Here is an 18,368-nt window from a genome sequence, read left to right on the forward strand (position 1 = left end):
TTGAAAGTCAGATTGCGTTGCGCTAAAAATATTGTGTGTCAGTTTAAGCACAATCATGTATAATTGTTCAAAAAGGGGACGTTTCACAGTTATTAGTTTCCAACAGCTTCTATTTCAAAAGCTTTCAGCTTGTAATTGGTTTTTGGTAATACTTCTTAATTCGATTCCGCTTACTGGTACCGAACAAGGTGGCGCAGTGGTTAGCACACTTGACTCGTATTAGGGGAGGCGACGGTTCAAATCTGAGCCCGGCCATCCTGATATAAGTTTTCCGTGATTTCCCTAAATCGCTTCAGGCAAATGCCGGGGTGGTTCGTTTGAAAGTGAACGGACGACTTACTTCCCACCCTTCCCTAATCCGATGGGACTGATGACGCTGCTGTTTGGTCCCCCATACCAACCAACCGACCACTTATAGGTGCATAGTACATTAATAAATGAGACATACACAATTAAGGGGGCAGAGCAGGGCAGAACTTTTTTAGACTGATTTTTCATTGGTTTAAAATTTTCCTTATAGCGTCTACTTCTATGGTTGATTCGAATAAAGTGTGCCATATAGTTTGAATAGGCTAAAATCGCGATTTGCTGCACTCGAATGCAACTGGTGTAGTACTACAATAGTTACCGATGAAACAGGGGACCTGTTAGGGTCGGATATTATCTCAGAGGGCATTAGTATCAATTAAAATATTATTTGATGGTAACTGGGTACACAGTGAATCTTTTGAGTGAAATCATTCTACTTCTTGCCTTTAAAACATTATTTAGTCGACACGAGGTCATTTTCGAGAATAGTGGGTACAACATCCCATTAGGCTTTAAAATGACATCGTGCCGAAAATCTAGTCGCAATAAGTAATGTTGTAGCAACCTAAAGCGGAATGATTTCATTTAAAATACTGTTCTCAACAAGATTTCTCTTCGTAGCAGAATTCACTTACGATAAAAGTCTTGTCTCGCGCCTGCTTTACTTCTCATTTCGTTTTTTTTATACGAATTAAATCGTGAGTGTTTGAAAGTCACAAACTAACGTATTTATACCGATAGAAAAGGTTCGAAAAGTAATCCCAGTCATACATAAAATACTCCGATTGGTAAGCGCAATCCACTTAACCGATATAAATTCGTCAAATGAAAGTTCTTCGATATCGGGATGAAAAGGCCAATTGCACCGTGCTGGCACTTCTGATTGAAGGTTTCTTGAATTTCAGTAGGACAACAAGTTGAAACTCAATAAGCTTTTTTCTTCAAGACAGTATTTGTGAATTTTATAGGAGCTATGACTCATTAAATTTTAATGCTCGTTTTGCCACTACAATGCAGTAGGTTATGGGTATTTACCGACGGTTTTTTTAAAACTGATCTAAATACACCATACAGAGTACTGTGATCTGTATATATTATTTTTCCCTGTCCTTCCTTACTAAAATGTTTATAACTAACAGGCAGTTTACCGATTGCAGCTTCGCCCATAAAGGAAAACTACACAATGTGAATTTTTGGAGGGTATGCTTGTAAAGTAATAGGTTTACAGCGTTCTCCTTGTTTTAAAAACATAGGTTTATACTTTCAACTACGTTAATGAGTGTGTTTTTAAACGTATTTTTAATTATGAAAATAAAAAAAATCCGCTTCAGTTGTCAGTATTAACTTCACATTTACAGCACAAACGGCTTCGAAGGCGAAACCTTCATCCTCAAGGCCATAAATGTGTGAAAGCTTCCATGAGTATTTGGTATCACCTGAAGATGAAGCTTCATTGTTCAAAACCGGTCGTGCAATAAACTCGTAATTACTAGCAACTGAAGCGGAATTTTACTTTAATTTTATTTTTAGCGTTTCAAAGGTACGCTAAATAAAATTGTGTATGTGATAGGTTAGCTATTTACAATTCCAATAAAAATTAACCACAATTTCCATTTAAGAACTTTTCGTTTGAAATAGTTTCCACATTTGCTTAGAGTATAAAACACAATAAGCACATTTACGCCGTCAATACATTTAAATGTTAATATAATATAATTTGTATATTCGGAAGTCCCAAAATATATTTTAGTCCAGGCTTAATTTGTCACGCGTTAGAAGTTTTAAGTGCCACTAAAATGTGTGGTCTGAGAGATGCGGAATGATCCAATTTTTTTTTCAACTTTTTTCAATCGGATCTCCCGTTCAGACCCCCTTGTGCTATGTACCCCATCTAAAGAATCATGCCTTCTCCACCCCACCTTCGACCCCCCATATAATTTAGTGCTGGTAATGCTCATACTATAGACTATAAGAACCGTGAGTGTATGGAAGAAGGTTGTTTCGAGTGTAAAACAGGAGCGGAAGCACGATGACAATCCGCATCCCTCCACCGCTGATCTTTTTCGCTTAGGCGACGGCGTTGCCAGTGGGAAAACCGCCCACGTTACAAAGCCAGAATAGTGCTTCAGTGGTTTGGGCGGCACGATAGTGAACTCATGCCAATATCCTGACCACAAGATGGGCGTGGTCCGAACCCAGGACAACACATCCGGCGTCAGCGGTGCTACCACAGACCACCGGCCCATAATTTACGAGAAATGGGTGACCTGTGCCTACATATTTGGCTCCACATACTGAAGCAACACGTTAATGAGAAGCGAATAGGTCATCGGCTTAACACTGTATAATTACAAAGAGATACACTTCCACGTACACTAGGCATGCATAATTATTTCTTGGCCATATTTTTACGAAACATAACTAAAAACAGTTATCTCATGTTTCTGACCAGCGTATTCCAGAGATTTCTCTCGGCTATAGCGCAATTTTCAAAACAGGAAAGCTGCTGCCAAACATTCCGTATTTCGAGTTACTCCACCCCAGTATTATCCCGCTGGTTATCCAGCTGAAAAATCTCTGTCTACATTCGTTTTTACTCGTACACACAGCACTACCCAGACAATAACGGCAACACCGTTTCAATACATTCTTTGAGGGACATCCACAACTGTTGCTAAATTTTTTCATGGTGAATTAATCCACTTCAGCTGTACCTGACAAATCCTTAACGTAATGTCGTATCAACTGTTGGTGGAGCGAAAGCCGGATGGACGACTGGGCCATTCTGTGTACAGGAAGCCAACCCATACAGACTCATATCTGCATAGCCACAGCTTCCATCATCCGTCTCAGAAGAGAGCTATGCTGAGTACTTTAGTACACAGAGCCAGGACTATTTCCGACAAGGACCACCTCGGTCCCGAGATTAACCATTTGACTACTGTTTTCAAGAGGAATGGTTATTCTGACGGTGAAATTAAATCAGTATTGTCCAAGAAAGTAAGACACGATGCAGGCCATATACAAGAAGAGGACCAACACATAGCGCGGCTTCCTTTTTGCGGGCCGGCCGGAGTGGCCGAGCGGTTCTCGGCGCTTCAGTCTGGAACCGCGCGACCGCTACGGTCGCAGGTTCGAATCCTGCCTCAGGTATGGATGTGTGTGATGTCCTTAGGTTAGTTAGGTTTAAGTAGTTCCTAAGTTCTAGGGGACTGATTACCTCAGATGTTAAGTCCCATAGTGCTCAGAGCCATTTGAACCATTTTGATCCTTTTTGCGGTGCTACAACGAGCAAGATAGCCAGGGTTCTGAAGAGGCAAGGAATAAAAGCAGTTTTCCGACCACCTAGGAAAATTAAGGAAATGTTGAGGTGAGTCAAAGATAGTCTCGGCTTAAGAGTGCCGGGCATTTATACTATTCCTTGCGAATGCGGTAAGAATTACGTGGGCCAGTCTGTAAGAACCGTTGCCGACCGCTGCATCGAGCACCAGCGCCACCTGAAATACAGGTATTTGGAAAAATCAGCGGTGGCTGAACATAGTCTGCTTAACAAGCATAAGATTTTATTTGAAGAAACCGGAGTAATAGCCCACGCATCGGGGGTCTCTGTTAAAGTTATTATCGCTAAGTCTAATTTCGACTGCTTCCCGGATCACAGAGTTGTCTCTGTTAAAGTTATTATCGCTAAGTCTAATTTCGACTGCTTCCCGGATCACAAACGGCTATGCACTTAGAAACACTTGGAAGAGTGCACTGGATAAAGAAAAATCGCAGAGAAAAACTTCCCGCACATTAGCTCCTGATTCAAGGGATGGCGCTGCAAGCAACGCAAGGTAGAAACTACATCTATGGAAGTAGAGGGCACCACTTCACTACGCGCCATATCGCTGTTGCTATGACGTATTCCAGCCAATCAGAAGCCGTCCTTTGCATACAAAAGTGGGAATCTCGCTAGTTCACGACAGTCAGTTTTAGCCCTGACGACCATGGAGGTAGTGGTCGAAAGCTTGGAGTTTTATCCTGAATTGACGCGGAATGTACACCGAGATATTTTTATTCAAGAAATACGTCGCGAAAGACTTTGTAGCCACATAAGTTTCCTTTAATTTACGTCTATGGTCACAATCCGTTTTGTTTAACGGATTACCGGTTTCGGTCTTTAATGACCATCATCAGCTCTGGTGGTGCTGTTAGGACTTTGTTTTTATGAAGATTTTATTTGATGATGGTCATTATAGGCCGAAACCGGTAATCTGTTAAACAAAAAAGATTGTGACCGTAGACGAAAATTAAAGGAAACTTATTACATATACGGGTCACTGTGTTTTTTCGCGACGATGTCGCAGCTTGTGAAACAAACAAACTATCAGCTACACTCTCTGCGGCAGTCGAATATTTGAACACTTCAAATCAACCTGACGAAGACAAATAAATCTACCAATAACTCCACCAGATAAACCTAAAGACAATCAAAAGTAATTAAACCTTAAACCTAAATAATAAATAACCTTTATAACACGAAAAATACCACAAACGCATTGACAGTTCTCGCTAGTGTGGTAACTTCGGGTGGCGACTGAATGAGCTGACGAGACGGGGGCGGACCCTGCAGTACTCACGACTCTTTGCGGGTGCAGACGCCGGTGCGGGCTTCGACCCCCGTGGACAGCAGGTGGAGGAGCATCCACGCGACCACGGCGGCTGCTGGCGCCATCTCGCGGCGGACATCCACTGACCGTCTGGTCGTGGGACGGACAGAGAGCTCCATGCAGGCAGCAGACACTAGACAGGAACCGTAGGAGACCCCCAGCTCAGCGGCGCGGCTTCCGCGTCTTGTCTCTGCTCGCCTTATCCCAGGCCCGCTTATCACTGCAGCTGCTGGCTCATCCTCAGCTGCATGGAAACCAGGAAGTCCCCCTCCTGCCTATTGCTGCAAAGTGGCCGGCGCGGAAATCACCCAGCAGACTGTATACTGAGCGCAGGAATGCTTCCTGCGTCGAGGCGGCAAAACGTAGCCACCTGTCTGATTTCCTGTTGCCCCGCCTTCGGAACGTAGTACAGGGGGGCGTAGGGGAACGGGAAATTTTGAACGTTACAGTTGGCAGCACTGTAGCGCCGGCAGATGTTCGAAACTTTGCACAATAGATGTGAACGCATTGCCATTTAGTAATCATGGAGAACTGAACTGGTGCGGAACGTGCAGTAGCTGCGAGAGCGTTTTACAAAAATGGTGATAGTGCGACTGCCGCGCAGAGAACATTTCGACAGCATTACCAGCTTGGACGTCATGGACGTGTCCCATCTGCGCATGCGATTACGACGTGGGTGCGATCTGGCTTGAAAAAGAAACCCCCAGGTGGCTTTCCAACGGTGCGTACCCCAGAGAACATTGCAGCTGCTAGAGCTGCAATCGAGAGAAGTCCTCGCCGCTCCGTTCGACACCATGCATCTTCGCTAGGGATTAAGCGACGAAGCTTACAAAGAATACTGCACGAATTAGACTTCCATCCCTATAAGTTGCAGATTGTGCAACACTTACATGAACGAGACCCAGCGTCACGTATGGACGCGAATTTCCTTGGTAACTTGTGGATATCAGACGAAGCCCATTTCCACCTGAACGGATTCGTGAACAAACAGAATTTTCGTTATCGGGCACAGGACAATCCTTGTGAGTTTCACCGGCGACCACTACATAGCGCCAAGGTCACAATATGGTGTGCTGTATCATGTCATGGTGTTATCGGCCATTATGTTTTTGAACGTGAAGATGGTAGTGCAGTGACAGTAACATCCGCTCGATATGTTGAAATGCTTCAAACATTCTTTACACCGAGACTGTACGAGCTTAATCTTAACGTCGAAAACACGTGGTTTCAGCAGGAGGGAGCCACGTCACACACTGCTCCACAATCGATGGCAGCAGTTCGTCAATTGTTTGGAAGACGCATTATTTCACGTAACGGTGACATTGCATGGCCTGCGAGATCCCCTGATCTTAGTGTGTGCGACTTCTTCCTGTGGGGATATCTTAAAGGCTAGTTGTACCGTACACGTCCTGCAACAATCGATGAACTGAAGGAGAACATTGAAAACGAAATCACTGCCATTCCCCAAGATTTGCTACACCGCGCATTCCAGAGTGTTCATAACAGGCTGTTAGAGTGTGAACGCCGAATGGGAGCACATCTTTCCGATGTCATCTATAAAAAGTAAAGAGACACTTTTGGACATTTTGATTGTAAAGCATAATGGCATACTGAATACATTCACTTTCGTTAATAAATTACTAGTTTTATGAATTTATTCATGGAAATGGCGTTATTTCGAAATTTCCCGTTTCCCTGCGCCACCCTGTACAACAGCTACTTCGCGTGTCGTGGATTCGACAAGTTGTCTCAACATAATGAGATTTTTCACTCTGCAGCGGAGTGTGCGCTGATATGAAACTTCCTGACAGATTAAAACTGTGTGCCGGACCGAGACTCGAACTCGGGACCTTTTCCTTTCGCGGGCAAGTGCTCTACACTCCGCTGCAGAGTGAAAATCTCATTGTGGAAACATCCCTCGGGCTGTGGCTAAGCCATGTCTCCGCAGTATCCTTTGTTTCAGGAGTGCTAGTTCTGCAAGGTTCGCAGGAGAGCTTCTGGAAAGTTTGGAAGGTAGGAGACGAGGTACTGGCGGAAGTAAAGCTGTGAGGACGGGGCGCGCTTGGGTAGCTCAACCGGTAGAGCACTTTTCCGCGGAAGGCAAAGGTCCCGAGTTAGAGTCTCGGTCCACCACACCGTTTTAATCTGCCAGGAAGTTTCAAGTTGTCTCAAGTTTGTGGCATCAAATGGCACCAAATACAGAGGCCAGAGTAACTCAGGGGCCGATATTAACTGCGAACTACCAAAAAATACTGTGGTGTTTTAAGAAAAGTCATTAAAATATCCAGCAGTGTGCATGCACTGACAGAAATAAATAATGCCTATGTTGTGGTCTTCAGTCCAGAGACTTGTATGATGCAGCTCTCCGTGCTACTCTATCCTGTGCAAGCTTCTTCATCTCCCAGTACCTACTGCAACATACATCCTTCTGAATCTGTTTAGTGTTTCATCTCTTGGTCTCCCTCTACGATTTTTACCCTCCGTACTGCTCTCCAATACTAAATTGGTGATCCCTTGATGCCTCAGAATATGTCCTAACATCCGATCCCTTCTTCTAATCAGGTTGTGCCGCAAATTTCTCTTCTCCCCAATTCTATTCAATACCTCCTCATTAGTTATGTGACCTACCCATCTAATTTTCAGCATTCTTCTGTAGCACCGCATTTCGAAAGCTTCTATTTTCTTCTTGTCCAAACTATTTATCGTCCTCGTTTCACTTCCATACAAGGCAACACTCCATACAAATACCTTCAGAAAAGACTTCCTGACACCTAAAGCTATACTCGATGTTAACAAATTTCTCTTCTTCATAAATGCTTCCCTTGCCATTGCCAGTCTACATTTTATATCCTCTCTACTTCGACCATCATCAGTTACTTTGCTCCCCAAAAAGCAGAGCTCATTTACTACTTTAAGCGTCTCATTTCCTAATCCCCTCAGCATCACCCGACTTAATTCGGCCACATTCCATTACTCACGTTTTCCTTTTGTTGATGTTCATCTTATACCCTCCTTTCAAGACACTGTCCATTCCGTTCAACTGCTCTTCCAAGTCTTTTGCTGTCTCTGACAGAATTACCATGTCATCGGCGATCCTCAAAGTTTTTATTTCTTCTCCATGAATTTTAATTCCTACTCCGAATTTTTCTTTTGTTTCCTTCACTGCCTGCTCAATATACAGATTGAACAACATCGGGGAGAGGCTACAACCCAGTCTCACTCCTTTCCCAACCACTGCTTCCCTTTCATGCCCCTCGACTCTTATAACTGCCATCTGCTTTCTGTACAAATTGTAAATAGCCTTTCGCTCCCTGTATTTTACCGCTGCCACCTTCAGAATTTGAAAGAGAGAATTCCAGTCAACATTCTCAGAAGCTTTCTCAAAGTCTACAAAAGCTAGAAATGTGGGTTTGCCTTTCCTTAATCTATTTTCTAAGATAAGTCGTAGGGTCAGTATTGCCTCATGCGCTCCAACATTTCTACGGAATCCCGAGGTCGGCTGCTACCAGATTTTCCATTCGTCTGTAAAGAATTCGTGTTAGTATTTTGCAGCCGTGGCTTATTAAACTCATGCCTATAACAATTTTATAACTGTATTGGAAATTGTCTAAGGAGACAGGACAGCCAGCCACTGTCCAAGACACCATGACAAATTAAATGGCATTGTTATGACTTGCGAGCTACTACGGACGAGAAATACCCATTTGCGAGCTTCGCTGTGTCTAGAAAAATTTGCTACGCGCTACGGTTTCTCTCTATCCGCGAGATCGAGAGAAACACACTGGTTGCATTGGGTGATCAGAATAATTTTATTTCAAAGTCAGTTATCTAGTAAAACTAGATGGCTCCAGCCCACACGTGCTTCTGCACGAAAAAACAAAAACAAAAAAAAAAACTGTCATTCTAGCACCTACATATCATGCATCCCCTTGGGGATGAAATTATTAACTAAATTGGCTACGTTAGGTCTGAGGGGTGCCAACCACATCCGTTGCACTATCCCCAGTAATTTTAAATTAATGTTAAGTTTTTAAAAAGAAGCGTTAGCAGTCAGGAATAATTTTTAGTGAACACAACACACTGTTAACAAACTGGAGTTTATTTTAACTTTCTCAGGACAGATTTGACTGAAATACTGTTAAGTTTCCTTGATTCGACCTCAGATATTTACCAGGTTAGTTCAACAGCGCCACTCAAATATTAATCAGTATCATTCAGCAATTATTCACTTAATGTTTCTTTGTAAATAGCTGAAACCCCAAGATGAACAAAGTTCCGAGCGGAGAATACTTCTCAAAAAAAAAAAATAAAACAATACTTCGCGGTACGAAAAAATTCTAACGCGTGCGCAAAATTTACACAAGTCTCACAAACGCACCACCAAGAATTCTTCAAAGTCCAGCAGCACCCAACTGCTGAAGATCACAAGTTCCACGCGACTTCGCGGTCCAGTTCGTGGACGGACCTTTTGCCAGTCACATTCTGGATCGTATATTCACTTTATGCTAAAAGCGGTCCGGAGAAAGCCCGCCATGAGCCAGCATGCCGGCCATTGAGTTTCCCCGTCACGTGGCTGGACACCAAACCGTACTCATTTTAAAGTACCACCATGCGTCGGTCAGTGCCGAAACTAGGACGATTCTGCTGCTATCAACATGGCTGACACACACCCATCTTAGATGTAAACACGCCAGATTCTCGACTGCCTCTTTCTGGCGATTTTTACTGCAGAAACTGCGGTCTTCACGTCCGCCCCCCAAAGCCTGCCACCTCACAGACTGACTCACAAGTCGCAACTACTTTTAACAATCAATTTCTAAACGTAGCAGCAAACGTAGGATTAAATGGATCAGTTGAAGAAGCAAGATAATGTATCAAAAATATCACTCCACAAAACTTTAAGCAACTAGAAGTAGGAGCAGCTTTCTTCATGGAAATTAATACAATTCTAAAAAATCTATAAAGAAACTTTTCTGGGGCTGATGAAATTTAAAATAGAATTCTGTAAAGCTATTACAACTAAATAAATATTGTCCTTATTGATATATGCAGTGCAATACTGGCACAGGAAATTTTTCTGAGAGACGTTCAAACCTACAAGTATTGAACTATTTCGTGAGAAAGGTGACAAGACAGACGCGAACAATTATCGTCCAATTTCCTTACTGGAATCTTTTTGCAAAATATTCAAAAAGCGGTATACTGAAGAGTAGTCTGACACTTAAGTGGAAACAGTATTCTTATCCTGTCACAATTTGAATTCCAGAGAGGTTACTCGACTGGGAATGCTATTTATACATCCACTCATTAAACAGTACAAGTCTTAAATAATATATCGCCAGTTGGTATTCTTTAGATCTCTCCAAGGCTTTCGACTGCGTGGATCATAATACTCTCTCAGAAAAATTCAAATTTTATGTAACTAGTGGCTTTATACACAGTTGGTTTGAGTCATACTTGACATAACAGATTCAAAAGACTGTGCCGAAGAATTCAGGGTCGGAAAGGTAGAAAATTTTAGAGTGGGATAAAAATTCGCAAATGGACTCCCAGAGAGCCCAATTTTGGGTCCACTCCTATTCCTTGTATATGTGAATGATTTTCCAGCTTACGTTCAAGCAAAACTGCCACTTTCAGGAGACGATACCAGTGTAATAAAAAAATAACATGAGAGAGAAAGCAACAGAAGATTTAGTAAGTGATATTTCCAAAGGAAATATTAACTGATACCATAAAAAAGGACTCCACCTAAATTCAATTCTGTACAAAAAATAGTCATATCAACAATCGATGTAGCACCAATCGATGTAAGAAGGGTAGAAGGCTCGAAAGTTTTCGGTATTCATATTGATGATAAATTGAAACTGCAGGAAGGATGTTACAGATCTTCTCCAACAATAAAGTTCAACTTCTTTTGCTCTTTGTAACTGCTGATCCTGGAAACAAGCGTATCAACGTCTTGACATATTTTGCATATTCCCACATAGTAATGTCGTACGGAGTAATTTTCTGGGATAACTTCTCATGACTTACAAATAAAGTGCTGATTACACAATAGCGAAGTCAGAAAAAAATGTGTTCATCCACGGACGTCCTGTAGGTACCTCTTCGTGGTGCTAAGCATATTCACTGCATTGTCACAATACATATTTTCGGTAGTGAAATTCGTCATAAATAATCAATCACAATTCTAGAATATAAGAGATACATGTACTTACAACACTTGAGGGAAAAATGGGTTTTATTACCCCATTGTTAAAGGTGTCAGTGGCTCAGAAAGGAGTTCATTATGAAGCAATAAAAGTTTTTGATCATTTGCCTAGTAACATATAATTTCTGGCTGTAGCGAAGGAAGATTTGAATCTAACTTAAAATACTCTCTCCTGGACAACCTCTATTCAACTGACAGATTTCTACTTAAAAACTGGCAGCCAGTAAAAACAAAAATATTTTTAAGCGTTGCTGCATGAGTAGGAATTAAATGTTAACGTAAATCGTATATACATATCAAGAACACTGACTCGTTGCACATCATTTCGACAAAAGAATCGTTAAAATCATCTACGAGACGTGTAACTAACCTACTGCAGAGATAAATTACGTGTCGGTGGTTACCCAGCTACGCAGCTGTCGCACATTAGCGTCCCAGATGTGTCGCAACGGGTTTACACCGGGCGAATCAAGTGTCGAAGACAGCGACACGAGTTGGATATCACACCCTGGAATCTCTGTAGCACGATTCTGGTCTTATGACGCGAAAAGTTATCGTGCTGGAAGATGTCTTCACCATCGGGGAAGGCGCCGAAGAAATGCAGCTGGCAATAAAGCTCGCGACGTTGACAGCTCTCACCGATGCTTTCGATCGGTTAGAAAGGACTCACAAAACCCCAGGTGAACATCTTCCCACAGCATAATACCGCCCAAAGAGCCTAGGTGTCCAAATACTTTTGGCCGCATAATATCTAGGAATACTATGAGTGGTGAACAAAAGGTTTCCTTTCAAAGGCCGTATAATCCAGAATCGGGATCCAGAATCGGCATCCCAACGATGCACCAAGTTGAAGCTTCAAACGGTGTATAAAAAGTTTTGAACAGTCGTCTCTAATTTTTTATTTTTTGCAGGAGGAGAGCGAAATTTTTTGTGAACATACTTGGAACTTTTAGGTATAAGTTGGCATATAAAAGCATTTTATTTTACTTACAGGTGAGCCATAATGGACCTTAAAGTGGATGTCAGGTGACAACGGTCGGTGATGGAGTTCCTCTTCAAGACCGGCGATGAGTCTACCACATCGATTCACAGGTAGTTACTACCTGTTTATGGGGAGAACACAGTGGATCGCAGCAGTATCCAGCGGTGGTTGCAGAGGTTTAAAGACGGTGATTTCTCTCTACTGGACAATCCACGATGCGGTAGACCATCGACGGCAGTGAGTGATGTGAATAAGGAGACCATTGATCATATCATCCAAATTGACGGATGTGTGACGACACGACAGCTTGCTGACATGACTCGTTTGTCATTGGGTAGTGTGGTATCACTGGTACAGAAAAATCTGTGCACGTCGGGTGCCTAGATTCTTGACAAGAGAAATGTAAACGATGAGGAAGAATGTGTGCGAGGGTCTCATGAAGACCTTTACTGAAGAGTGGAAAAAGGGTTTAGACGACATCATTACCCAGGATGACTTTTACCCCTTTGATCGTCTGAAGGCCCACCTGCGCGGTAAAACATTTGATAGTGAGAAAGACCTTATTTCCTGTGTCAAGCGATGGTGTCAAAAGCCAATCCCTAGAATTTTACCACAGTGTATTTACATCATGGAAAGAACATTGGGCCAAATGCGCCACAACTGATGGAGGCTACGTTCAGTAGGCTCAATGTATAGCTAAATGTTCCAAGTATGTTCACAAAAAAATTCATTCTCCTCCTGCAAAAAATACAAAAATTAAAGATGACTGTTCAAAACTTTTTGGACGCCCTTTGCACCAGTTTGGTATAGCACCATGTCCTGCTGCGTAAGTCCGTATTATTTGCCTGCTGCACGTCCTCATCCGATAGGAATCATTGATCTTACAAGGGGACGGAAGCTTGCTGGGGACAGATCATGACTATAGGGCCGGAGCTCGAATTTGAGTAGGCGTAATTTCTGTGTTACGACATTTGCAATGATGTTGTTGTTGTCTTCAGTCCAGAGACTGGTTTGATGCAGCTCTCCATGCTACTTTATCCTGTGCAAGCTTCTTCATCTCCTAGTACCTACATCCCTCTGAATCTGTTTAGCGTATCTTGGTCTCCCTCTACGATTTTAACCCTCCACGCTGCCCTCCAATGCTAAATTTGTGATCCCTTGATGCCTCAGAACATGTCCTACCAACCAATCCCTTCTTCTAGTCAAGTTGCGCCACAAATTTCTCTCCTCCCCAATTCTATTCAATACCTCCTCATTAGTTATGTGATCTACCCATCTAATCTTCAGCATTCTTCTGTAGCACCGCACTTCGAAAGCTTCTATTCTCTTCTTGTCGAAACCATTTATCGTCCATGTTTCACTTCCACACATGGGTACACTCCATACAAATACTTTCAGAAACAACTTCCTGACACTTAACTCTATACTCGATGTTAACAAATTTCTCTTCTTCAGAAACGCTTTCCTTGCCATTGCCAGTCTACATTTTACACCCTCTCTACTTCGACCATCATTAGTTATTTTGCTCCCCAAATAGCAAAACTCATTTACTGCTTTAAGTGTCTCATTTCCTGATATAATTCCCTCAGCATTACCCGATTTAATTTGACTACATTCCATTATCCTCGTTTTACTTATATCCTCGTTTCAAGACACTGTCCATTCCATTCAATTGCTCTTCCAGGTCCTTTGCTGTCTCTGACAGAATTACAGTGTCATCGACGAACCTCAGAGTTTTTATTTCCTCTCCATGGTTTTCAATTCCTACTCCGAATTTTTCTTCTGTTTCCTTTACTACTTGCGCAATATACAGATTGAATAACATCGGCGATAGGCTACAACATTCACTCCAAAAATGTTCAAATGTCTGTGAAATTTTACGGGACTTAACTGATAAGCTTACACAATACTTAACCTAAATTATCCTAAGGACAAACACACACACACACCCATCCCCGAGGGAGGACTCGAACCTCCGCCGGGATCAGCCACACAGGCCATGACTGCTGCGCCTTAGAGCGCTCGGCTAATCCCGCGCGGCTGTCTCACTCCCTTCCCAACTACTGCTTCCCTTTCATGCCCCTCGACTCTTATAACTGCCACCTGGTTTCTACGCTGTAACAAAGCACCTGCTCTCCTTGGCGTACCGTTTCACAACGGTTGTTTTCGATAGACACATTCTTCTTTCTCCGATGGATGTCTACTGTTGATTGTCCTGAGGCAGCCGAGAAAAGAAAAACAGTACAGTGGTCCTGTTTGGACGCACTTGGTGATAAGGTCTCCATAGTTCACGTTTCCGCATTTAGTGCACACACTTCTAAATGGAACGAATGTCAAACTAATCATTGCCTACATGTGCTTATACGAGGTGCGGCCAGAAAAAAACCGGACTGATGCTGGAAAAAACATTTATTTACAATTATTTACAATTTCATGTTATCTCCTTCAATGTACTCTCCTCCTCGGTCTCTACACCGCTCCATACGAATTTTCCACTGTTCATAGCAATGCTGCAGATCATTTTCGGTAAGTCCATACATTACTTCCGTCGCTTTTTCTTTTACTGCTTCAACAGTCTCAAATATAGTTCCTTTCAAAGCTGACTTGACTTTAGGGAAAAGAAAAAAGTCACAGGGGGCCAAATCAGGTGAGTAGGGTGGATGATCTAAGATGAGAATGTTGTGTTTTGCCAAAAACGTCTTCACTGACAACGCACTGTGAGCTGGGGCATTGTCTTGGTGAAGGATCCATGACTTTTATCTCCACAAATCGTTCCGTTTTCTCCGTACTCGCTCACGTAGGGTAGCCAGGACGCTAACGTAGTAATGCTGATTCACTGTTTGTCCCTCTGGTACCCAATCAATGTGCACAATCCCTTTGATGTCAAAAAAAACAATCATCATTGCCTTGAATTTCGATTTTGACATTCGTGCTTTTTTTTGTCGTGGAGAACCAGGAGTTTTCCAATGCATCGATTGGCGTTTAGTTTCGGGATCGTAAGTAAAAAACCACGATTCATCGCAAGTAATAACATTTTGTAAGAAGGTGGGATCACTTTCAATGTTTTCCAGGATGTCAGAACAAATCATTCTTCGGCGTTCCTTCTGTTCAATTGTGAGACACTTTGGAACCATTTTTGAACACACTTTGTTCATGTTGAAACTTTCATGAAGAATCTGCCTAACACTTTCCTTGTCAACTCCTGTTAACTCAGACACTGCTCTGATTGTTAAACGGCGATCTTGTCGAACAAGTTTACCGATTTTTTCAATGTTTGCATCAGTTTTTGCTGACAATGGTCTGCCAGTGCGAGTGTCATCACTGGTGTCTTCGCGGCCATCTTTAAATCGTTTAAACCACGCAAGCACTTGTGTTCGCGATAAACAATCATCGCCGTACACTTGTTGTAACATTACAAACGTTTCACTTGCAGATTTTCCTAGTTTGAAACAAAATTTGATGTTAACACGCTGTTCTTTCTGTACACTCAACATTTTCCGACGCACAGACAAAACGTCAACTACTTAAAACAGACGCCACGGGCAGACTGAGTGCAGGAGGCAGATGAAACTCGAGCAGTAGGCGGAGCGAGAGTCACGTGACAGGCCACGCGACTTTCAGCCTTATTTCATTCGTTTTATTGTTTCACCAGCACTAGTCCGGTTTTTTTCTAGCCACACCTCGTATACCTGCATCGGTATCACGCTACGTTGCATACATGCCGTAGTAACACTCTCAAACAGAAACTTTTTGATCGCCGCTCTTTTAAATGATTCATTCGTCTTCAGAGCTCTACATTCTCTGAAGTTTAATATTTACAAATATGAATGACGCAGGAATAGAATCGTAGACTTTCCGGTTTTGGATTATGTCTACCACTTGGAGTTATGAGTGCAATGCCTTGACAGAAAAACGACAAATCAAGGGAAAACTTTGTATATTGAAATGTTGTTTATTTGTTGTTGTTGTCTTCAATGCGAATACTTGTTTGATGCAGCTTTCATGTCACTCTTTCCTATGCAAGCCTCTTCATCTCCGAGTAATTACTCTAACCTATATCCTTCTGTGTCTGCGTGCTGCATTCATCTCTTGGTCTGCTTCTACGATTTTTACCATCCACACTTCCTCCGCTACTAAACTGGTGATCCCTTAATGTGCCAGAATGTGTTTTATCAACCGATCCCTTCTTCTGCTCAACTTCTGCCACAAATATCTTTCCTCCCCAATTCTGGCTCTGAGCACTGTGCGACTTAACTTCTGAGGTCATCAGTCGCCTAGAACTTAGAACTAATTAAACCTCACTGACCTAAGGACATCACACACATCCATGATCGAGGCAGGATTCGAACCTGCGACCGTAGCGGTCTCTCGGTTCCAGACTGTAGCGCCTAGAACCTTACGGCCACTCCGGCCGGCCCTCCCCAATTCCATTCAGTACTTCCTCATTAGTTGCATAATCTACCCATCCAATCTTTAGCATTCTTCCGCAGCACCACATTTCAGAAGCTTATATTCTCTTCTTGGCTAAACTGTTTATCGCCCATGTTTCACTTCCAGACATGGCTATGCACCACACAACTACTTTCAGAAAAGACGTCGCGACACATAAATCAATATTCGATGTCAACAAATTTCTTTTCTTCAGAAACGTTTTTCTGGCCTTTGCAAGGCTACATTTTACATCCTCTCTACTTCCGCTATCATCAGTCTTTTGCTGCCTAAACTCATCTACTACTCATGTCCCGTATCTAATCTAATTCCTTCAGTATCACCTGCTTTAATTTGTCTACATTCCATTATCATAATTTTGCTTTTGTTGACGTTCACTTTACCCATTCCATTCTGGCCAACTTATCTTCCAAGTCCTTTACTGTCTCTGATAGAATTACAGTGTCATCGGTAAACATCAAAGTTATAATTTCTTCTCTCTGGACTTTAACTCCTACTCCAAATTTCTGTTTTGTTTCCTCTACTGCCTGCTCAATGTACAGATTGGATTGCATAAGCTACAATCCCCCCCCCCCATGAACCATGGACCTTGCCGTTGGTGGGGAGGCTTGCGTGCCTCAGCGATACAGATAGCCGTACCGTAGGTGCAACCACAACGGAGGGGTATCTGTCGAGAGGCCAGACAAACGTGTGGTTCCTGAAGAGGGGCAGCAGCCTTTTCAGTAGTTGCAGGGGCAACAGTCTGGATGATTGACTGATCTGGCCTTGCAACGCTAACCAAAACGGCCTTGCTGTGCTGGTACTGCGAACGGCTGAAAGCAAGGGGAAACTACAGCCGTAATTTTTCCCGAGGGCATGCAGCTTTACTGTATGATTACATGATGATGGCGTCCTCTTGGGTAAAATATTCCGGAGGTAAAATAGTCCCCCATTCGGATCTCCGGGTGGGGACTACTCAAGAGGATGTCGTTATCAGGAGAAAGAAAACTGGCGTTCTACGGATCGGAGCGTGGAATGTCAGATCCCTTAATCGGGCAGGTAGGTTAGAAAATTTAAAAAGGGAAATGGATAGGTTGAAGTTAGATATAGTGGGAATTAGTGAAGTTCGGTGGCAGGAGGAACAAGACTTCTGGTCAGGTGACTACAGGTTTATAAACACAAAATCAAATAGGGGTAAGGCAGGAGTAGGTTTAATAATGAATAGGAAAATAGGAATGCGGGTAAGCTACTACAAACAGCATAGTGAACGCATTATTGTGGCCAAGATAGATACGAAGCCCACGCCTACTACAGTAGTACAAGTTTATATGCCAACTAGCTCTGCAGATGACGAAGAAATTGAAGAAATGTATGATGAAATAAAAGAAATTATTCAGATTGTGAAGGGAGACGAAAATTTAATAGTCATGGGTGACTGGAATTCGAGTGTAGGAAAAGGGAGAGAAGGAAACATAGTAGGTGAATATGGATTGGGGGACAGAAATGAAAGAGGAAGCCGCCTGGTCGAATTTTGCACAGAGCACAACATAATCATAACTAACACTTGGTTTAAGAATCATGAAAGAAGGTTGTATACATGGAAGAACCCTGGAGATACTAAAAGGTTTCAGATAGATTATATAATGGTAAGACAGAGATTTAGGAACCAGGTTTTAAATTGTAAGACATTTCCAGGGGCAGATGTGGACTCTGACCACAATCTATTGGTTATGACCTGTAGATTAAAACTGAAGAAACTGCAAAAAGGTGGGAATTTAAGGAGATGGGA

The 18,368-nt window shown here is 42.6% G+C and overlaps 1 protein-coding gene across 1 annotated transcript in view; it reads right to left on the bottom strand.

Moving 5' to 3' along the window:
* LOC124718949 (multiple epidermal growth factor-like domains protein 11) overlaps positions 1-5,074 on the bottom strand; it is a 113,448-nt gene extending 108,374 nt beyond the window's left edge. Inside the window, exon 1 of the mRNA XM_047244615.1 lies at positions 4,929-5,074. Within this exon, the coding sequence (XP_047100571.1) occupies positions 4,929-5,023 (95 nt within the window). The 5' untranslated portion in view covers positions 5,024-5,074. The remainder of the gene's footprint in view (positions 1-4,928) is intronic.
* Between the last annotated feature and the right edge of the window lie 13,294 nt (positions 5,075-18,368).

This window comes from Schistocerca piceifrons, chromosome 10 (assembly GCF_021461385.2).
Source record: "Schistocerca piceifrons isolate TAMUIC-IGC-003096 chromosome 10, iqSchPice1.1, whole genome shotgun sequence".
Classification (NCBI taxonomy): Eukaryota; Metazoa; Arthropoda; class Insecta; order Orthoptera; family Acrididae; genus Schistocerca; species Schistocerca piceifrons.